The sequence below is a fragment of the Pseudophryne corroboree genome, chromosome 2 (assembly GCF_028390025.1).
Source record: "Pseudophryne corroboree isolate aPseCor3 chromosome 2, aPseCor3.hap2, whole genome shotgun sequence".
NCBI classification, from domain to species: Eukaryota; Metazoa; Chordata; class Amphibia; order Anura; family Myobatrachidae; genus Pseudophryne; species Pseudophryne corroboree.
The window spans coordinates 324,556,835-324,580,319 of NC_086445.1; the positions used below are offsets into that span (position 1 = coordinate 324,556,835).

Here is a 23,485-nt window from a genome sequence, read left to right on the forward strand (position 1 = left end):
AAACGCTATAATTATACAGGGACAACCCCTTATACAAGTGTTTTCCCTTATAGCATTTTCACATATGTAATCATATCGCCAAATAAGTGCCCCCCCTCTCTGTTTTAACCCTGTTTCTGTAGTGCAGTGCAGGGGAGAGCCTGGGAGCCTTCCTCACAGCAGAGCTGAGCAGGAAAATGGCGCCGTGTGCTGAGGAGAATAGGCCCCGCCCCCTAAAACGGCGGGCTCTTCTCCCGGAGTTTGTGAGATCTGGCAGGGGTTAAATAATAAGAATTTACTTACCGATAATTCTATTTCTCGGAGTCCGTAGTGGATGCTGGGGTTCCTGAAAGGACCATGGGGAATAGCGGCTCCGCAGGAGACAGGGCACAAAAAGTAAAGCTTTCCGATCAGGTGGTGTGCACTGGCTCCTCCCCCTATGACCCTCCTCCAAGCCTCAGTTAGGTACTGTGCCCGGACGAGCGTACACAATAAGGGAGGAATTTTGAATCCCGGGTAAGACTCATACTAGCCACACCAATCACACCGTACAACTTGTGATCAAACCCAGTTAACAGTATGATAACAGAGGAGCCTCTGAAAGATGGCTTCCTAAACAATAACCCGAATTAGTTAACAATAACTATGTACAATTATTGCAGATAATCCGCACTTGGGATGGGCGCCCAGCATCCACTACGGACTCCGAGAAATAGAATTATCGGTAAGTAAATTCTTATTTTCTCTATCGTCCTAGTGGATGCTGGGGTTCCTGAAAGGACCATGGGGATTATACCAAAGCTCCCAAACGGGCGGGAGAGTGCGGATGACTCTGCAGCACCGAATGAGAGAACTCCAGGTCCTCCTTAGCCAGAGTATCAAATTTGTAAAATTTTACAAACGTGTTCTCCCCTGACCACGTAGCTGCTCGGCAAAGTTGTAATGCCGAGACCCCTCGGGCAGCCGCCCAAGATGAGCCCACCTTCCTTGTGGAGTGGGCCTTTACAGATTTAGGCTGTGGCAGGCCTGCCACAGAATGTGCAAGTTGGATTGTGCTACAGATCCAACGAGCAATCGTCTGCTTAGACGCAGGAGCACCCATCTTGTTGGGTGCATACAATATAAACAACGAGTCAGATTTTCTGACTCCAGCTGTCCTTGCAATATATATTTTTAATGCTCTGACAACGTCCAGTAACTTGGAGTCCTCCAAGTCACTTGTAGCCGCAGGAACTACAATAGGCTGGTTCAGATGAAATGCTGACACCACCTTAGGGAGAAAATGCGGACGAGTCCGCAGTTCTGCCCTGTCCGAATGGAAAATCAGATATGGGCTTTTGTAAGATAAAGCTGCCAGTTCTGACACTCTCCTGGCCGAAGCCAGGGCTAGTAACATGGTCACTTTCCATGTGAGATATTTTAAATCCACCTTTTTTAGTGGTTCAAACCAATGAGATTTTAGAAATTCCAAAACCACATTGAGATCCCACGGTGCCACTGGAGGCACCACAGGAGGCTGTATATGCAGCACTCCCTTAACAAAAGTCTGGACTTCAGGAACTGAAGCCAATTCTTTTTGAAAGAAAATCGACAGGGCCGAAATTTGAACCTTAATAGATCCCAATTTGAGACCCATAGACAATCCTGATTGCAGGAAATGTAGGAATCGACCCAGTTGAAATTCCTCCGTTGGAGCACTCCGATCCTCGCACCACGCAACATATCTTCGCCAAATGCGGTGATAGTGTTGCACGGTTACTTCCTTCCTTGCTTTAATCAAAGTAGGAATGACTTCTTCCGGCATGCCTTTTTCCTTTAGGATCCGGCGTTCAACCGCCATGCCGTCAAACGCAGCCGCGGTAAGTCTTGAAACAGACAGGGACCCTGCTGAAGCAAGTCCCTCCTTAGAGGTAGAGGCCACGGATCTTCCGTGATCATCTCTTGAAGTTCCGGGTACCAAGTCCTTCTTGGCCAATCCGGAACCACTAGTATCGTTCTTACGCCTCTTTGCCGTATAATTCTCAATACTTTTGGTATGAGAGGCAGAGGAGGAAACACATACACCGACTGGTACACCCAAGGCGTTACCAGCGCGTCCACAGCTATTGCCTGCGGATCTCTTGACCTGGCGCAATACCTGTCCAGTTTTTTGTTGAGGCGAGACGCCATCATGTCCACCATTGGTCTTTCCCAACGGGTTACCAGCATGTGGAAGACTTCCGGATGAAGTCCCCACTCTCCCGGGTGAAGGTCGTGTCTGCTGAGGAAGTCTGCTTCCCAGTTGTCCACTCCCGGGATGAACACTGCTGACAGTGCTATCACATGATTCTCTGCCCAGCGAAGAATCCTTGCAGCTTCTGCCATTGCACTCCTGCTTCTTGTGCCGCCCTGTCTGTTTACATGGGCGACTGCCGTGATGTTGTCCGACTGGATCAACACCGGTTTTCCTTGAAGCAGAGGTTCTGCCTGGCTTAGAGCATTGTAGATTGCTCTTAGTTCCAGAATGTTTATGTGAAGAGACGTTTCCAGGCTCGTCCACACTCCCTGGAAGTTTCTTCCTTGTGTGACTGCTCCCCAGCCTCTCAGGCTGGCGTCCGTGGTCACCAGGATCCAATCCTGTATGCCGAATCTGCGGCCCTCCAATAGATGAGCACTCTGCAACCACCACAGAAGAGATACCCTTGTCCTTGGAGACAGGGTTATCCGCTGGTGCATCTGAAGATGCGACCCTGACCATTTGTCCAACAGATCCCTCTGGAAAATTCGTGCATGGAATCTGCCGAATGGAATTGCTTCGTAAGAAGCCACCATTTTTCCCAGGACTCTTGTGCATTGATGTACAGACACCTTTCCTGGTTTTAGGAGGTTCCTGACAAGCTCGGATAACTCCTTGGCTTTTTCCTCCGGGAGAAAAACCTTTTTCTGAACCGTGTCCAGAATCATCCCTAGGAACAGCAGACGAGTTGTCGGCATTAACTGGGATTTTGGAATATTCAGAATCCAGCCGTGCTGTTTTAGCACTTCTTGAGACAGTGCTAATCCCCTCTCTAGCTGTTCTCTGGACCTTGCCCTTATTAGGAGATCGTCCAAGTATGGGATAATTAATACGCCTTTTCTTCGAAGTAGAATCATCATCTCGGCCATTACCTTTGTAAAGACCCGAGGTGCCGTGGACAATCCGAACGGCAGCGTCTGAAACTGATAGTGACAGTTTTGTACAACGAACCTGAGGTACCCCTGGTGTGAGGGGTAAATTGGAACGTGGAGGTACGCATCCTTGATGTCCAAGGACACCATAAAGTCCCCTTCTTCCAGGTTCGCTATCACTGCTCTGAGTGACTCCATTTTGAACTTGAACTTCTTTATGTACAGGTTCAAGGACTTCAGATTTAGAATAGGTCTTACCGAGCCGTCCGGCTTCGGTACCACAAATAGAGTGGAATAATACCCCTTTCCCTGTTGTAGAAGAGGTACCTTGACTATCACCTGCTGAGAGTACAGCTTGTGAATGGCTTCCAAAACCGTCTCCCTTTCGGAGGGGGACGTTGGTAAAGCAGACTTCAGGAAACGGCGAGGCGGATCTGTCTCTAGTTCCAACCTGTACCCCTGAGATATTATCTGCAGGATCCAGGGATCTACCTGCGAGTGAGCCCACTGCGCGCTGAAATTCTTGAGACGACCGCCCACCGCCCCCGAGTCCGCTTGAGAAGCCCCAGCGTCATGCTGAGGCTTTTGTAGAAGCGGGGGAGGGCTTCTGTTCCTGGGAAGGAGCTGCCTGTTGGTGTCTCTTCCCCCTTCCTCTGCCTCGTGGCAGATATGAATATCCCTTTGCTCTCTTGTTTTTAAAGGAACGAAAGGGCTGCGGTTGAAAAGTCGGTGTCTTTTTCTGTTGGGGAGTAGCTTGAGGTAAAAAGGTGGATTTCCCGGCTGTAGCCGTGGCCACCAAATCTGATAGACCGACTCCAAATAACTCCTCCCCTTTATACGGCAAAACTTCCATATGCCGTTTTGAGTCCGCATCGCCTGACCACTGTCGCGTCCATAAACTTCTTCTGGCCGAAATGGACATAGCACTTACCCGTGATGCCAGTGTGCAGATATCCCTCTGTGCATCACGCATATAAAGAAATGCATCCTTTATTTGCTCTAAAGACAGTAAAACATTGTCCCTATCCAGGGTATCAATATTTTCAATCAGGGACTCTGACCAAGCTACTCCAGCACTGCACATCCAGGCTGTCGCTATAGCTGGTCGTAGTATAACACCTGTATGTGTGTATATACTTTTTTGGATATTTTCCATCCTCCTATCTGCTGGATCTTTAAGTGCGGCCGTCTCAGGAGAGGGTAACGCCACTTGTTTAGATAAGCGTGTGAGCGCCTTGTCCACCCTAGGAGGTGTTTCCCAGCGCGCCCTAACCTCTGACGGGAAAGGGTATAAAGCTAATAACTTCTTTGAAATTAGCATCTTTTTATCGGGGGCAACCCACGCTTCATCACATACATCATTTAGTTCTTCTGATTCAGGAAAAACTATAGGTAGTTTTTTCACACCCCACATAATACCCTGTTTAGTGGTACCTGTAGTATCAGCTAAATGTAACGCCTCCTTCATTGCCAAAATCATATAACGTGTGGCCCTACTGGAAAATACGGTTGATTCGTCACCGTCGCCACTGGAATCAGTGCCTGTGTCTGGGTCTGTGTCGACCGACTGAGGCAAAGGGCGTTTTACAGCCCCTGACGGTGTTTGAGGCGCCTGGACAGGCACTAACTGATTGTCCGGCCGTCTCATGTCGTCAAACGACTGCTTTAGCGTGTTGACACTATCCCGTAATTCCATAAATAAAGGCATCCATTCTGGTGTCGACCCCCTAGGAGGTGACATCCCCATATTTGGCAATTGCTCCGCCTCCACACCAATATCGTCCTCATACATGTCGACACACACGTACCGACACACAGCAGACACACAGGGAATGCTCTTAACGAAGACAGGACCCCACTAGCCCTTTGGGGAGACAGAGGGAGAGTTTGCCAGCACACACCAAAAGCGCTATATATGACAGGGATAGCCTTATAATAAGTGCTCCCTGTATAGCTGCTTTTATAATATAATTTTTGCCACTATTTTGCCCCCCCTCTCTTGTTTTACCCTGTTTCTGTAGTGCAGTGCAGGGGAGAGACCTGGGAGCCGTCCTGACCAGCGGAGCTGTGTAAGGAAAATGGCGCTGTGTGCTGAGGAGATAGGCCCCGCCCCTTTTTCGGCGGGCTCGTCTCCCGCTCTTTAGTGTATTCTGGCAGGGGTTAAATATCTCCATATAGCCCCCGGAGGCTATATGTGAGGTATTTTTTTGCCAAATAGGTTTTCATTTGCCTCCCAGGGCGCTCCCCTCCCAGCGCCCTGCACCCTCAGTGACTGCCGTGTGAAGTGTGCTGAGAGGAAAATGGCGCACAGCTGCAGTGCTGTGCGCTACCTTTAGAAGACTGAGGAGTCTTCTGCCGCCGATTCTGGACCTCTTCATGTTTCAGCATCTGCAAGGGGGCCGGCGGCGAGGCTCCGGTGACCATCCAGGCTGTACCTGTGATCGTCCCTCTGGAGCTGATGTCCAGTAGCCAAGAAGCCAATCCATCCTGCACGCAGGTGAGTTCACTTCTTCTCCCCTAAGTCCCTCGTTGCAGTGATCCTGTTGCCAGCAGGACTCACTGTAAAATAAAAAACCTAAGCTAAACTTTCTCTAAGCAGCTCTTTAGGAGAGCCACCTAGATTGCACCCTTCTCGGCCGGGCACAAAAATCTAACTGAGGCTTGGAGGAGGGTCATAGGGGGAGGAGCCAGTGCACACCACCTGATCGGAAAGCTTTACTTTTTGTGCCCTGTCTCCTGCGGAGCCGCTATTCCCCATGGTCCTTTCAGGAACCCCAGCATCCACTAGGACGATAGAGAAACATCCATATAGCCTCAAGGGCTATATGTGATGTATTGTAGCCATAAAAAAAGGTATAATACATTGCTGCCCAGGGCGCCCCCCCCAGCGCCCTGCACCCTCAGTGACCGCTGGTATGAAGTGTGCTGACAACAATGGCGCACAGCTGCAGTGCTGTGCGCTACCTTATGAAGACTGAAAGTCTTCTGCCGCCTGTTTCTGGACCTCTGGACCTCTTCAACTTCGGCATCTGCAAGGGGGGTCGGCGGCACGGCTCCGGGACGAACCCCAGGGTGAGACCTGTGTTCCGACTCCCTCTGGAGCTAATGGTGTCCAGTAGCCTAAGAAGCAAATCCATCCTGCACGCAGGTGAGTTTACTTCTCTCCCCTAAGTCCCTCGTAGCAGTGAGCCTGTTGCCAGCAGGACTCACTGAAAATAAAAAACCTAACTTAAACTTTTATTCTAAGCAGCTCAGGAGAGCCACCTAGATTGCACCCTTCTCGGCCGGGCACAAAAATCTAACTGAGGCTTGGAGGAGGGTCATAGGGGGAGGAGCCAGTGCACACCACCTGATCCTAAAGCTTTTATTATTGTGCCCTGTCTCCTGCGGAGCCGCTAAACCCCATGGTCCTGACGGAGTCCCCAGCATCCACTTAGGACGTTAGAGAAAAGAAAAACCCTATGTGGGGACAAGCAAACAATACCAATATAAAGCATAAAACTGCCGAACAGACAGGAATCCTACCCGCTCAAGGTGGAGGCTGCACACTGTATCATGGAACGTCTTTGGTTGTTCCAGGTACGATGGTTCAGATGTCACCTCAGGCTTAAGATGTGAGCACGCCCTGAAGTCTCTACGGCAGTCCAGTAAAGGCCACATCGATGCGATATACATGTACATATACAATATACATACAGCATATTCAGGTACATATAGCAAATATTTATACAGCATACATACAAAAAACAAACACATTGAATTACATGGGACCATGATTTCCTCTTTACTGATTTCTATCAATAAAGATAGAAATTATAAAAAATATTTGGTCTCAAAATCTTTGTTTAACCCATCTGGCATCAGTGTTTTCATTTGATAGATCATTTTCATCCATAATTTCGCTAATGTTGTTTCCATATTATTAGTCCTCTAATTACCAACTGCTATCTTTATTCCACAAAAGAATTTCAGGTGTGACGGGTTACAATCAAGTGTTGAGAAACACTATGATTTTCATATCCTTTCTTTATGTTTCTGATATGCTGTTAGTCTTTCTTTCAGGCCATGTCCTGTTCTCTCTATATATTGTTTACTACACTGCACAATAAAAAGGTAAACTACATTTTTACTAGAACAAAAGAAGAAATCTGTGATTTTTTTTCCTCCTTTCTTTACTCTCACACACTTGGGGGGATTGGGATTTGAGATAAGTCTGTAGGTCTAAACGTTGAGGAAATCATGGTCTCGCGTAACTATAACGTACAAATCCTTGTTGATTTAATGTATTTTTATATATATGCTGTATAAATATATACTATATGTACCTGAATATGCAGTAAGTATATGCCTCAGAACCAGAGGGTAAATCAGGGGGTAATGACATTTAGAGCCCACCTGTACACAAGTTCATGTAAAAGAACCACCAATGAGGAAAAGGAGGATGGTATTTAACTCCTTTTCAGAAATAATATGTTACAGCCTGATGAAGAACAATCTCTGAAACGTATTGATGTGACCTTTATAGGACTGCCAGAGACCTCAAGACATGCCCACATCTTAAGCCTGAGGTGGTAGGCAGTTTTAAGCTTTATATCTGTATTGTATACTTGCCCCCACATAGGGGTCTTTCTTATTACATATTTAGGACACGTAGCGGTCTCTCTCTCTCCATGCATATATACTATCAGTATGCCTGAGGAATGATGTGTCTGCCATGGAGCAGTGTGCACTGTGAATAGGGAGATCCTGACGGGCTGCCAGATTATACTACACACAGAGCATAAAGACCTGCATCTAATTGGTGAGAAAGGCACAGATAAAGATACCTTTAGAGGAATGCACCAAGTGGTTTTAAAATAAGATTTTACTTACCGGTAAATCTATTTCTCGTAGTCCGTAGAGGATGCTGGGACTCCGTAAGGACCATGGGGAATAGATGGGCTCCGCAGGAGATAGGACACTTTAAGAAAGCTTTGGACTCTGGGTGTGCACTGGCTCCTCCCTTTATGCCCCTCCTCCAGACCTCAGTTAGGGAAACTGTGCCCAGAGGAGATGGACAGTACGAGGAAGGATTATTGTAAATCTAAGGGCGAGATTCATACCAGCCACACCAATCACACCGTATAACTTGTGATAAACTTACCCAGTTAACAGTATGAACAACAACATAGCCACGGTTCCACCGAAAAACTATAACATAACCCTTATGTAAGCAATAACTATATACAAGTCTTGCAGAAGAAGTCCGCACTTGGGACGGGAGCCCAGCATCCTCTACGGACTAAGAGAAATAGATTAACCGGTAAGTAAAATCTTGTTTTCTCTAACTTCCTTGAAGATGCTGGGACTCCGTAAGGACCATGGGGATTATACCAAAGCTCCCAAACGGGCGGGAGAGTGCGGATGACTCTGCAGCACCGATTGAGCAAACAGGAGGTCCTCCTCAACCAGGGTATCAAACTTATAGAACTTTGCAAAGGTGTTTGTCCCCGACCAAGTAGCTGCTCGGCACAACTGTAATGCCGAGACCCCTCGGGCAGCCGCCCAAGAAGAGCCCACTTTCCTAGTGGAGTGGGCCTTAACCGATTTCGGTAACGGCAATCCTGCTGTAGAATGCACCTGCTGAATCGAGTTACAGATCCAGCGAGCAATAGTCTGCTTTGAAGCAGGAGCGCCAACCTTGTTGGCCGCATACAGAACGAACAAAGCTTCAGTCTTCCTGATTCTAGCCGTTCTGGTCACATAAATCTTCAAAGCCCTGACTACATCCAGGGACTCGGAATCCTCCAAGTCCCGTGTAGCCACAGGCACGACAATAGGTTGGTTCACATGAAAAGATGAGACCACTTTTGGCAGAAAGTGAGGGTGAGGGCGAGTCCTCAACTCTGCCCTATCCACGTGAAAAACCAAGTATGGGCTTTTATGTGATAAAGCCGCCAATTCGGAAACACGTCTTGCCGAAGCTAACGCCAACAACATGTCCACTTTCCACATGAGATATTTCAACTCCACAGTTTTGAGTGGTTCAAACCAAGGTGACTTGAGGAAACGTAACACCACGTTAAGATCCCAAGGCGCCACCGGAGGCACAAAGGGAGGCTGAATATGCAGCACTCCCTTCACAAAGGTCTGTACTTCAGGAATAGAGGCCAATTCTCTTTGAAAGAAAATGGATAAGGCCGAAATCTGGACCTTTATGGACCCTAATTTTCGGCCCAAAGTAACTCCTGTTTGAAGGAAGTGAAGTAGACGGCCCAAATGGAACTCCTCCGTAGGAGCAGCTCTGGCCTCACACCAAGAAACATATTTCCGCCATATACGGTGATAATGTTTTAACGTCACGTCTTTCCTAGCCCTGATCAGGGTAGTAATGACTTCCTCCGGAATCCCTTTTTCCGCTAGGATCCGGCGTTCAACCGCCATGCCGTCAAACGCAGCCGCGGTAAGTCTTGGAACAGACAGGGCCCCTGCCGCAGCAGGTCCTGCCTTAGAGGAAGAGGCCACGGATCCCCTGCGAGCAACTCTTGCAGCTCCGGATACCAAGTCCTCCGTGGCCAATCCGGAACAATGAGTATTGTTCTGACCCTGCTTCTTCGTTTTATTCTCAACACCTTGGGTATGAGAGGAAGAGGAGGAAACCCATAGACCGATCTGAACACCCAAGGTGTCACCAGAGCGTCTACCGCTACCGCCTGAGGGTCCCTTGACCTGGCGCAATACTGCTTTAGCCTTTTGTTGAGACGGGATGCCATCATGTCGATTTGAGGCAGTCCCCAACGATCCGTGATCTGTGCGAAGACTTCTTGATGAAGTCCCCACTCTCCCGGATGCAGGTCGTGCCTGCTGAGGAAGTCCGCCTCCCAGTTGTCCACCCCTGGGATGAACACCGCTGACAGCGCGCTTACATGGCCTTCCGCCCAGCGTAGAATCCTGGTCGCTTCTGCCATGGCCATTCTGCTCCTTGTTCCGCCTTGGCGGTTTATATGAGCCACTGCCGTGACATTGTCTGACTGAATCAGTACCGGTTTTCTCCAAAGCAATTCCTCCGCTTGACGCAGGGCGTTGTATATGGCCCTCAACTCCAGGACGTTGATATGGAGACAAGACTGTAGGCTTGACCAGAGACCTTGGAAATTTCTTCCCAGTGTCACTGCTCCCCAGCCTCGGAGGCTTGCGTCCGTGGTCACCAGGACCCAGTCCTGAATGCTGAACCTGCGACCTTCTAGTAGGTGAGCACTGTTCAGCCACCACAGGAGAGATACCCTGGTCCTGGGAGACAGGGTGATCCTTTGATGCATTTGTAAATGGGACCCGGACCACTTGTCCAAGAGGTCCCATTGAAAAGTCCTTGCATGGAACCTGCCGAAAGGGATGGCCTCGTAGGAAGCCACCATCTTCCCCAGGACCCGCGTGCAATGATGCACTGAAACCTTTTTTGGTTTTAATAGGTTCCTGACCATGGCTATGAGTTCCTGAACCTTTTCGATCAGAAGAAAAACCTTTTTCTGGTCTGTGTCTAGAATCAGCCCCAAAAAGGTCAGACGCGTTGTGGGGACTAGCTGGGACTTCGGTATATTGAGAATCCAGCCGTGTATCTGCAACGTCTTCATGGACAGATACACGCTGTCCAGCAACCTCTCCCGAGATCTCGCCTTTATGAGGAGATCGTACAAGTATGGGATAATTGTGACCCCCTGCCTGCGCAGGAGCACCATCATTTTCGCCATTACCTTGGTGAAAATTCTCGGGGCTGTGGAAAGCCCAAACGGCAACGTCTGAAATTGGTAGTGACAGTCCTGCACTGCAAATCTCAGGAACGCCTTATGCGGGGGGAATATCGGAACATGAAGGTAAGCATCCTTTATGTCCAGGGACACCATCCAATCCCCCCCCTCCAGGCTGGCGATGACCGCCCTGAGTGATTCCATTTTGAACTTGATCCTCTTCAAGTACAGGTTCAGAGATTTCAGGTTTAAAATGGGTCTGACCGAACCGTCCGGTTTCGGGAGCACAAACAGAGTTGAGTAATATCCCTCTCCTTGCTGGAGATGAGGAACTGTGACAATCACCTGTTGAATATACAATTTTTGTATTGCTGCCAACACTAGCTTCCTCTCTGACGGGGAAGCCGGCAGAGCCGATTTGAAAAATCGCCGAGGAGGCAAGTCTTCGAATTAAAGCCTGTATCCCTGAGAAACAATCTCTAATGCCCAGGGATCCACCTGCGAGTGAACCCAGACGTGGCTGAAAAATCGAAGACGAGCCCCCACCAGATCTGCCGCCCCTCGGAAAGCCCCAGCGTCATGCGGTGGACTTTGCAGACGCAGGGGAGGACTTCTGCTCTTGGGAACTAGCTGTGTGCACCTTTTTTCCCCTGCCTTTCCCTCTGGCAACAAAGGATGATCCACGTACCTTCTTGTTTTTATTGGAACGAAAGGACTGCATTTGATAATGAGGTGCCTTTTTTGTATGCTGAGGGGGGACATAAGGTAAGAAATTTGACTTACCAGCCGTAGCGTCAAGATCCGAGAGGCCGTCTCCAAACAACTCCACCCCTTTGTAAGGCAAGGACTCCATATGCCGCTTTGAATCGGCATCTCCCGTCCACTGTCGGGTCCACAAGAGCCGCCTAGCAGAAATAGACAGAGCATTTATTCTGGAGCTTAATAAACAAATGTCTCTCTGAGCATCCCTCATATACAAGGCAGCATCTCTGATATGCTCTATGGTCATTTGAATGGCGTCCCTTTCTAAGGTGTCAATTTCCGTAGATAAGGAATCTGCCTATGCCACAACCGCACTACAAACCCAGGCCGACGCCATAGCCGGTCGAGCAATAGTACCGGAATGATTGTAAATGTGCTTTAAGGTAATTTCCTGCCTGCGATCAGCAGGTTCCTTGAGGGAAGCCGTATCTTGAGAAGGCAGTGCCACCTTTTTGGACAAACGTGTCAGCGCCTTGTCAACTTTTGGCGAAGATTCCCAGCGTATCCTATCAGTTTGTGGAAAAGGATACGCCATGAGAATCCTTTTGGGAACTTGTGGTCTCCTATCCGGAGATTCCCAAGCCTTTTCGCACAAGTCACTTAATTCAAATGAGGATGGAAAAGTGACTTCAGGCTTTTTCCCTTTATACATGTGTACCCTCGTGTCAGGAACACGGGGTTCCTCAGTAATATGCAAAACCTCTTTAATGGCAATAATCATGTAACGTATACCATTTGCCACCTTTGGCTGTAATTTTGCATCTTCATAGTCGACACTAGAGTCAGTATCTGTGTCGGTTTCTGTGTCATCGATCTGGGATATGGTGCGCTTCTGAGACCCCGAAGGACCTGACGCCCCAGGGACATGCATGGACTGGCTACCTGACTGATCCCTAGCTTCTGCCTTGTCTAATCTTTTATGCAATAGATTGACATTTGCATTCAAGACATTCAGCATATCCACCCATTCCGGTGTCGGCGTTGCCGACCTGACATTCAAGCACTGCCCCTCCACATTAAGCGAGCCTTCCTCGTCAAACATGTCGACACACGCGTACCAACACACTTCACACACACAGGGTACCCCTTTCCTGAAGACAGTATCCCTGTCATGGCTCTTTGGAGAGACAGAGAGAGAGTATGCCAGCGCACGCCCCAGCGCAATAACCCTGGAGGCCAACACAAAATGTTTTTCCCCAGCAGCGCTGTATAATATGTAAGCCGCCAATTATGTGCCCCCCTCTCTTTTAAGCACCCTTTCACCGTGTGTAAGCAGGGGAGAGTCCGGGGAGCTTCCTCTCAGCGGTGCTGTGGAGAGAAAATGGCGCGGGTGAGTGCTGAGGGAGAAGCCCCGCCCCCTCGGCGGCGGGCTTCTGTCCCGCTCAAACTTCGTAAAATATGGCGGGGGCTCTTTTATATACATGTACAGAGCCCACCTGTACATGTATATAGTCTTTTTGCCATGCAGAGGTTTATATTGCCGCCCAGGGCGCGCGCGCCGCGCCGCCTTTCCCCCGCGCCCTGCACCCTTACAGTGACCGGAGTATGTGAGGTGTATGGGAGCAATGACGCACAGCTGCAGTGCTGTGCGTTACCTCAGTGAAGCTGAAGGCTTCTGCCGCCTGACGACTTCTGTCTTCTGTACTTCTAGCTCTGTGAGAACGGCGGCGCGGCTCCGGGGGTGGACACCCATTAAGAACCTGCGTTCACCCCCTCTGGAGCTAATGGTGTCCAGTAGCTGAGGAAGCAGAGCCTATCTTTGACAAGAAGGTCTACTCCTCTCTCCTCAGTCCCTCGATGCAGGGAGCCTGTTGCCAGCAGTGCTCCCTGTGAAAAAGTAGTAAAAAGTAGAAAAAAATCCAAACAAAAATGCTTCTAGGCAGAGAACTCTGGAGAGCTCTGCAGTGCACCCATCTTGCTCTGGGCACAGTGTAAAACTGAGGTCTGGAGGAGGGGCATAGAGGGAGGAGCCAGTGCACACCCAGAGTCCAAAACTTTCTTAAAGTGCCCTATCTCCTGCGGAGCCCGTCTATTCCCCATGGTCCTTACGGAGTCCCAGCATCCTCAAGGACGTTAGAGAAAGTAAGTTTAGCCACTTTTGAGGGTTCTAGTATGTAGCTGCCAGTGAAGTTCAGAACACTAAAAGTTTCCGTACAAAACTATCTACAGATCACCATAATACTATAATCGGGGTGTCATTTGCTTTATAGTAATAACCATAAAGATTCCAGAGCTGATGTATTCTATGCTCACACCTCTGCTCCTTGTTCTGCTGCGGCTTCTATCTCTGTCTCTATCACGTTGTCTCTCTTTACTCCAACTACGACTTCGACTTCTGCTATAACTGCGACTTCTCCCTCTTCTTCTGGTATATCTATCTCTGTAGGAGTCCCGTCTAGGCATGTTCCGATCATACTCCCGTCTCCGAGAGCGGTCATCTTTCTTTCGGTCATCTCTGCTCCTAGGTATAAGTAATAGATAAACAAATTGTCCAGGAGGCATGAAAATATTTAAACGCAAAAATGAATATGAGGATTAGATGCACATAACTGATAAAGTTATTGTGGTATACAATTAAAAAATGCACTTTGCTTTGACATGAAGGAGTCTTCTGGCCACAGTACTGAAACAGGATATTGATCAGTATTGCCCAGGATGAGAGACAAAATGATTTTTTTTGTACACACAGTAAAAGAAATTCCCCCAAGTTCATCTGGGGACACAGACTGTGGGTTTAGAGGGGTGTCTGAGGAGTAGGCACTAAATAGTTAAACCATTGGAAATGTTTTTTTATTAAGATATTGCAACATATATTCACAACATTACACACTTTGTTAAATATTTACAATGTTACAATAAATAGAATAATTAAAATTTGGGGAAAAAAAAAAGAATTTACTTACCGATAATTCTATTTCTCATAGTCCGTAGTGGATGCTGGGACTCCGTCAGGACCATGGGGAATAGCGGGCTCCGCAGGAGACAGGGCACATCTAAAAAAGCTTTTAGGTCACATGGTGCGTACTGGCTCCTCCCCCTATGACCCTCCTCCAAGCCTCAGTTAGGTACTGTGCCCGGACGAGCGTACACAATAAGGAAGGATCTTGAATCCCGGGTAAGACTCATACCAGCCACACCAATCACACCGTACAACTTGTGATCTGAACCCAGTTAACAGTATGATAACACAAACGAAGTAGCCTCTGAACAGATGGCTCACAACAACAGTAATAACCCGATTTTTGTAACAATAACTATGTACAAGCATTGCAGACAATCCGCACTTGGGATGGGCGCCCAGCATCCACTACGGACTATGAGAAATAGAATTATCGGTAAGTAAATTCTTATTTTCTCTAACGTCCTAGTGGATGCTGGGACTCCGTCAGGACCATGGGGATTATACCAAAGCTCCCAAACGGGCGGGAGAGTGCGGATGACTCTGCAGCACCGAATGAGAGAACTCCAGGTCCTCTTTAGCCAGAGTATCAAATTTGTAAAATTTTACAAACGTGTTCTCCCCTGACCACGTAGCTGCTCGGCAAAGTTGTAATGCCGAGACTCCTCGGGCAGCCGCCCAGGATGAGCCCACTTTCCTTGTGGAATGGGCCTTTACAGATTTAGGCTGTGGCAGGCCTGCCACAGAATGTGCAAGTTGGATTGTACTACATATCCAACGTGCAATCGTCTGTTTAGACGCAGGAGCACCCAACTTGTTGGGTGCATACAATGTAAACAACGAGTCAGATTTTCTGACTCCAGCTGTCCTTGAAATATATATTTTTAATGCTCTGACAACGTCCAGTAACTTGGAGTCCTCCAAGTCGCTAGTAGCCGCAGGCACCACAATAGGCTGGTTCAAGTGAAATGCCGAAACCACCTTAGGGAGAAATTGAGGACGTGTCCTCAATTCTGCCCTGTCCGAATGGAATATCAGATATGGGCTTTTGTATGACAAAGCTGCCAACTCCGAAACTCTCCTGGCTGAAGCCAGGGCCAACAGCATGGTTACCTTCCATGTAAGGTATTTTAAATCTACCGATTTTAAAGGCTCAAACCAATGAGATTTGAGAAAATTTAGAACCACGTTCAAATCCCACGGTGCCACTGGAGGCACTATTGGGGGTTGTATATGTAGTACACCTTTGACAAAAGTTTGTACTTCAGGCACTGACGCCAATTCCTTCTGGAAGAAAATTGATAAGGCCGAAATTTGAACTTTAATGGACCCCAATTTGAGGCCCATAGACAATCCTGCTTGCAGGAAATGTAAGAATCGACCCAATTGAAATTCTTCCGTTGGAGCCTTCTTGGCCTCACACCACGCAACATATTTTCTCCAAATGCGGTGATAATGTTGTGCGGTCACTTCTTTCCTGGCTTTAATTAAAGTAGGAATAACTTCCTCAGGAATGCCCTTCTCTTTTAGAATCCGGCGTTCAACCGCCATGCCGTCAAACGCAGCCGCGGTAAGTCTTGGAACATACAAGGTCCCTGCTGAAGCAGATCCCTTCTTAGAGGTAGAGGCCACGGATCCTCCGTGAGCATCTCTTGAAGTTCCGGATACCAAGTTCTTCTTGGCCAGTCCGGAGCTACCAGTATTGTTCTTACTCCTCTTTTCCGTATAATTCTCAGTACCTTTGGTATGAGAGGCAGAGGAGGGAACACATACACTGACTGGTACACCCACGGTGTTACCAGAGCGTCCACAGCTATTGCCTGAGGGTCTCTTGACCTGGCGCAATACCTGTCCAATTTTTTGTTGAGGCGAGACGCCATCATGTCCACCTTTGGTTTTTCCCAACGGTTCACAATCATGTGGAAAACTTCTGGATGAAGTCCCCACTCTCCCGGGTGAAGGTCGTGTCTGCTGAGGAAATCTGCTTCCCAGTTGTCCACTCCCGGGATGAACACTGCTGACAGTGCTACGACATGATTCTCCGCCCAGCGCAGAATCCTTGCAGCTTCTGCCATTGCACTCCTGCTTCTCGTGCCGCCTTGTCGGTTTACGTGGGCGACTGCCGTGATGTTGTCGGACTGGATCAACACCGGCTGACCCTGAAGCAGCGATTTTGCCAGGCTTAGAGCATTGTAGATCGCTCTTAGCTCCAGTATATTTATGTGAAGAGACGTCTCCAGGTTTGACCACACGCCCTGGAAGTTTCTTCCCTTTGTGACTGCTCCCCAACCTCGTAGGCTGGCATCCGTAGTCACCAGGACCCAGTCCTGTATGCCGAATCTGCGGCCCACTAACAGATGGGCAGTCTGCAACCACCACAGGAGAGACAACCTTGTTCTCGGTGACAGTGTTATCCGCTGATGCATGTGCAGATGCGATCCGGACCATTTGTCCAGCAGATCCCACTGAAATGTTCGTGCATGGAATCTGCCGAATGGAATCGCTTCGTACGAAGCCACCATCTTTCCCAGGACTCTTGTGCATTGATGTACTGACAAAGTTCCTGGTTTTAGGAGGTTCTTGACAAGTTCGGATAACTCCCTTGCTTTCTCTTCCGGGAGAAATACCTTTTTCTGAACCGTGTCCAGAATCATGCCCAGGAACAGCAGATGTGTTGTCGGGGTCAATTGAGATTTTGGAAGATTTAGAATCCACCCGTGTTGCTGAAGCACTACTTGTGTTAGCGCTACACCGACTTCCAGCTGTTCCCTGGACTTTGCCCTTATCAGGAGATCGTCCAAGTAAGGGATAATTAATACGCCTTTTCTTCGTAGGAAAACCATCATTTCGGTCATTACCTTGGTAAAGACACGAGGGGCCGTGGACAACCCAAACGGCAGCGTTTGAAACTGATAATGACGGTCTTGTATCACGAACCTGAGATACCCTTGGTGTGAGGGGTAAATCGGGACATGTAGATAAGCATCTTTTATGTCCAAGGACACCATGAAGTCTCCTTCTTCCAGATTCGCTATCACTGCTCTGAGTGACTCCATCTTGAACTTGAATTTCTTTATGTACAGGTTCAAGGATTTCAGATTTAGAATAGGCCTTACCGAACCGTCCGGTTTCGGTACCACAAATAGTGTGGAATAATACCCCTTTCCCTGTTGTAGGAGGGGTACCTTGACTATCACCTGCTGAGAATACAGCTTGTGAATGGCTTCCAAAACCGACGTCCTTTCTGAGGGGGACGTTGGTAAAGCAGACTTTAGGAACCGGCGAGGGGGAGACCTTTCGAACTCCAGCATGTAACCCTGAGATACTATCTGCAGGACCCACGGGTCCACTTGTGAGTGAACCCATTGATTGCTGAAAATCTTGAGTCGACCCCCCACCGTTCCTGAGTCCGCTTGTAAAGCCCCAGCGTCATGCTGATGGCTTTGTAGAAGCCGGGGCGGGCTTCTGTTCCTGGGCAGGGGCTGCTTGCTGCCCTTTCTTACCCTTTCCTCTGCCTCGCGGCAGATAAGACTGTCCTTTTGGTCGCTTTTTATAGGAGCGAAAGGACTGCGGCTGAAAAGACGGTGTCTTTTTCTGTTGGGAGGGGGTCTGAGGTAAAAAAGTGGATTTGCCGGCAGTTGCCGTGGCCACCAGGTCCGAAAGACCGACCCCAAACAATTCCTCTCCTTTATATGGCAATACTTCCATATGCCTCTTGGAATCCGCATCGCCTGACCACTGTCGCGTTCATAAACTTCTTCTGGCAGATATGGACATCGCGCTTACTCTTGATGCTAGAGTACAAACATCCCTCTGAGCATCTCGCATATAAAGGAAAGCATCCTTTAATTGCTCTAGAGTCAATAAAATACTGTCCCTATCCAGGGTATCAATATTTTCAGTCAGAGAATCCAACCACACTACCCCAGCACTGCACATCCAGGCTGAGGCTATTGCCGGTCGCAGTATAACACCAGTATGTGTGTATATACTCTTCAGTGTAGTTTCCAGCCTCCTATCTGCTGGATCCTTGAGGGCGGCCGTATCAGGAGACGGCAACGCCACTTGCTTTGATAAACGTGTGAGCGCCTTATCCACCCTAGGGGGTGTTTCCCAGCGCGCCCTAACCTCTGGTGGGAAAGGGTATAATGCCAATAACTTCTTGGAAATTAGCAGTTTTCTATCGGGGTTAACCCACGCTTCATCACACACGTCATTCAATTCCTCTGATTCTGGAAAAAATACAGGTAGTTTTTTCACCCCCCACATAATACCCCTTTTTGAGGTACCAGCAGTATCAGAGATCTGCAAAGCCTCCTTCATTGCCGTGATCATATAACGTGTGGCCCTATTGGAAAATACGTTTGTTTCTTCACCGTCGACACTAGATTCATCTGTGTCGGTACCCGTGTCGACTGACTGAGGTAAAGGACGTTTTACAGCCCCTGACGGTGTCTGAGGCGCCTGAACCGGTACTAACTGGTTTGCCGGGCGTCTTATTTCGTCAACTGACTTTTGTAATGTGCTGACATTATCACGTAATTCCATAACTAAAGCCATCCATTCCGGTGTCGACTCCCTAGGGGGTGACATTACCATCATCGGCAATTGCTCTGCCTCCACACCAACATCGTCCTCATACATGTCGACACACACGTACCGACACACAGCAGCCACACAGGGAATGCTCTAATCGAAGACAGGACCCCCTAGCCCTTTGGGGAGACAGAGGGAGAGTTTGCCAGCACACACCAAAAGCGCTATAAATGTATATAAACAACCCTAGAAGGTGTTGTTTACTATATATGCGCTCTTAATATATAAATATCGCCAATTTATGCCCCCCTTCTCTTTGTTACCCTGTTTCTGTAGTGCAGTGCAGGGGAGAGACCTGGGAGCCTTCCTCACCAGCGGAGCTGAGCAGGAAAATGGCGCTGAGTGCTGAGGAGAATAAGCTCCGCCCCTTTTTCGGCGGGCTTTTCCCCGGTTTTTAAGAAACTGGCCTGGGTTAAAATACATACATATAGCCTTAATGGCTATATGTGATGTATTTATTTTGCCACTAAAGGTAATTATATTGCTGCCCAGGGCGCCCCCAGCAGCGCCCTGCACCCTCCGTGACTGAGTCAGTGAGCCGTGTGACAACAATGGCGCACAGCTGCCGTGCTGTGCGCTACCTTCAAGAAGACTGAGGAGTCTTCTGCCGCCTGCTTTCCGGACCTCCGTTCTGCCGTCTCTTCAGCGTCTGTAAGGGGGATCGGCGGCGCGGCTCCGGGACGAACCCCAGGCTGACCTGTGTTCCGACTCCCTCTGGAGCTAAGTGTCCAGTAGCCTAAGACTCCAATCCATCCTGCACGCAGGTGAGTTGGAAATCTCTCCCCTAAGTCCCTCGATGCAGTGATCCTGTTGCCAGCAGGAATCACTGAGATTGAAACCTAAAAAAAAACTTTTCTAAACAGCTCTTTAGGAGAGCCACCTAGATTGCACCCTCTCGGACGGGCACAAAAACCTAACTGAGGCTTGGAGGAGGGTCATAGGGGGAGGAGCCAGTACGCACCATGTGACCTAAAAGCTTTTTTAGATGTGCCCTGTCTCCTGCGGAGCCCGCTATTCCCCATGGTCCTGACGGAGTCCCAGCATCCACTAGGACGTTAGAGAAATAGGATTTTAATTACCTACTGGTAAATCCTTTTCCCATAGTTAGTAGAGGATGCTGGGGTCCACATTAGAACTATGGGGTATAGACGGGTCAACTAGGAGCTATTGGCACTTTAAGAGTTTGATAGTGTGGGCTGGCTCCTCCCTCAATGCCCCCCCTACGAAACTGTGCCCGAGGAGACGTACAACTTCGAGAGAAGGATTTTACACAGATAGTGGCAAGATTCACACCAGCTCACACACAAGGCAACCCAAGCTAACAACAACGGCTGAAGAGGATTACTTACCAAGTAACAAAACAGTGCTTACCAAGAACTAAACAGTATTGAACTAAATAGCCACTGCAGGATCACGAAGCGCTGGGAGAGCGCCCAGCATCCTCTACGGACTACGAGAAAAGGATTTACCAGTAGGTAATTAAAATCCTATTTTCTCTTACGTCCTAGAGGATGCTGGGGTCCACATTAGTACCATGGGGATGTACCAAAGCTCCCACAATGGGAGGGAGAGAGCGGAGGCTCCTGCAGAACAGATTGACCAAACTTTAGGTCCTCTATCAAACCTGTAGAACTTGACCCCGACCAAGTAGCTGCTCTGCAAAGCTGTAAAGCCGAGACACTCCGGGCAGCCGCCCAGGAAGAACCCACCTTACGAGTAGAGTGGGCCTTAACAGATGTAGAACACGGCAAGCCTGTCATAGAATACGCATGCTGGATAGTGAACCTGACCCAGCGAGAGATCGTCTGCTTAGAAACAGGACACCCAATTTTCTTGGGATCATACAGGACAAACAGAGTCCGATTTTCTGTGACGAGCAGTCCTCCTCACATAAAATTTTAGAGCCCTTACAACATCTAAGGACTTTGATGAAAATTGAGGAGTCAGTCGCAACTAGCACAATAGGTTGGTTGATATGAAATACCGACACAACCTTTGGAAGAAACTGCTGACGTGTCCAAAGTTCAGCTATATCTTCATGGAAGATCAAGTATGGGCTTTTACATGACAAAACCCCCAACTCTGACACACGTCTAGCAGAGGCTAAGGCCAACAAAGTGACAGCCTTACACGTGAAAAAACACCTGTAGAGGTTCAAACCAGTCCAACTGGAGGAACTGCAGCACCACGTTGAGGTCAAAGGATGCGGTAGGGGGCACAAAGGGGGGTTGGATGTGCAGAACTCCCATCAAAAAAGTCTGAACCTCAGGGAGGGCAGACAACTGATTTTGGAAGAAAATGGATAGAGCCGAAATCTGGACCTATATGGATCTTAACCTCAGGCCCATATCCACACCTGCTTGCAGAAAGAGGAGAAATCGTCCCAATTGAAACTCTACCGCAGGAAACTTCTTGGACTCACACCAAGATACATATTTTTTCCAAATACGATGGTAATGTTTTGACGTTACTCCTTTCCTAGCCTGTATCCGGGTAGGAATAACCTTGTTTGGAATGTCCTTCTGAGCTGGTATCTGGCGTTCAACCTCCATGCCGTCAAACGTAGCTGTGGTAAGTCTTGATAGGCAAACGGCCCCTGCTGCAGCAGGTCCTCCCAAAGAGGAAGAGGCCTCAGCTCTTCTAGCAGTAGATCCAGAAGATCTGCGTACCAAGCCCTTCTTGGCCAGTCTGGAGCAATGAGGTTTGCCTGAACTCTTGTTCCCCTTATGAGTTTGAGAACTCTTGGAATGAGTGGAAGTGGTGGAAACACGTACACCGACTGGAACACCCACGTAGTCACTAGGGCGTACACCGCCACTGCTTGCGGATCCCTCGACCTGGAACAATACCGCCGAAGCTTCTTTTTGAGACAAGAGGCCATCATGTCGATCTGGGGTATGCCCCAAAGATCTGTTAACTCCTTGAACACCTCCAGATGGAGACCCTACTCCCGTGGGTGGAGGTCGTGTCTGCTGAAGAAGTCCGAGTCCCAGTTGTCTACTCCCGGAATGAAGATTGCTGACAGCGTCAACACGTGTTTTTCTGCCCAGAGGATGATTCCGGATACCTCTGATATTGCAGCTCTGCTCTTCGGTATGACCTGTCGGTTTATGTAAGCCACTGTCATTACATTGTCCGACTGCACTTGAAAGGCCCGATTTCTCAGAAGATGGGCCACTTGGAGAAGACTGTTGTAGACGGCTCTTAGTTCCAGAACGTTTATCGGCAGGCCGGCTTCCAGACTTGACCACCTTCCTTGGAAGGTTTCCCCTTGCGTGACTGCTCCCCAGCCCCGGAGATTTGCATCCGTGGTTAGAAGGATTCAGTCCTGAATCCCGAACCTGCGGCCCTCCAGAAGGTGAGGTAAGTGCAGCCACCAGAGGAGTGAAATCCTGGCCTTTGGTGACAGACGTATTCTCTGGTGCATGTGTAGATGGGATCCCGACCACTTGTCCAGGAGATTCAGCTGGAAGGACCGAGCTTGAAACCTCCCTTACTGCAAAGCCTCGTAAGAGGCCACCATCTTCCCCAGAAGGCGAATGCACTGATGAACCGACACCCGGGTTGGCTTCAGGACGTCCTGGACCATTGTTTGTATCACCAACGATTTTTCCTCTGGAAGAAACACCCTCTGCACTTACGTGTCGAGGATCATTCCCAGAAAGGACAACCTCCTGGTTGGTTCCAAATGTGATTTTGGAAGATTCAGGATCCAACCATGTTCCCTGAGAAGCTGGGTCGTGAGAGCTATGGACCGTAACAGCTGCTCCTTGGACGATGCTTTCATCAGCAGATCGTCCAGATATGGAATTATGTTGACCCCCTGTCTGCGGAGGAGAATCATAATTTCCGCCATCACCTTGGTGAATACCCTCGGTGCTGTGGAGAGGCCAAATGGCAGGGCCTGGAACTGAAAATGAAAGTCCAACAGTGTGAATCGAAGAGAAGCTTGATGCGGCAGCCAAATCGGAATGTAGAGGTACGCATCCTTGATATCCAGGGATACCAGGAATTCCCCCTCCTCCAGACCTGATATCAACGCCCTTAGAGACTCCATTTTGAACTTGAACTCCCTCATAAAAGGGGTTTAGTGATTTTAAATTCAGAATAGGCCTCACCGAACCATCAGCTTTCAGTACCACGAAAAGGTTCGACTAGTAACCTTTATTTTACATCTGGGGAGGAACATGTGCCTCCACCAGCTTCTGGATGGCACCCTGTAGTGTAGCCTTGTCTGCCGGCAAAGTTGGCAAGCCTGATTTGAAGAACCGATGAGGAGGGAGATCTTGAAATTCCAGCCGGTATCCCTGGGACACAATATCTAGTACCCAGGGATCTAGGCCGAACGACACCCAGACGTGACTGAAATGTCTGAGTC

The 23,485-nt window shown here is 48.8% G+C and overlaps 1 protein-coding gene across 3 annotated transcripts in view; it reads right to left on the bottom strand.

Moving 5' to 3' along the window:
* Positions 1-23,485, bottom strand: part of RBM26 (RNA binding motif protein 26) — a 421,593-nt gene that overhangs the window by 264,634 nt on the left and 133,474 nt on the right. For 2 of the 3 annotated variants that reach the window (XM_063952997.1, XM_063952995.1), the window contains exon 6: positions 13,868-14,073. In XM_063952997.1, the coding sequence (XP_063809067.1) occupies positions 13,868-14,073 (206 nt within the window). The remainder of the gene's footprint in view (positions 1-13,867; positions 14,074-23,485) is intronic. The other variant, XM_063952996.1, reaches the window with a different exon arrangement.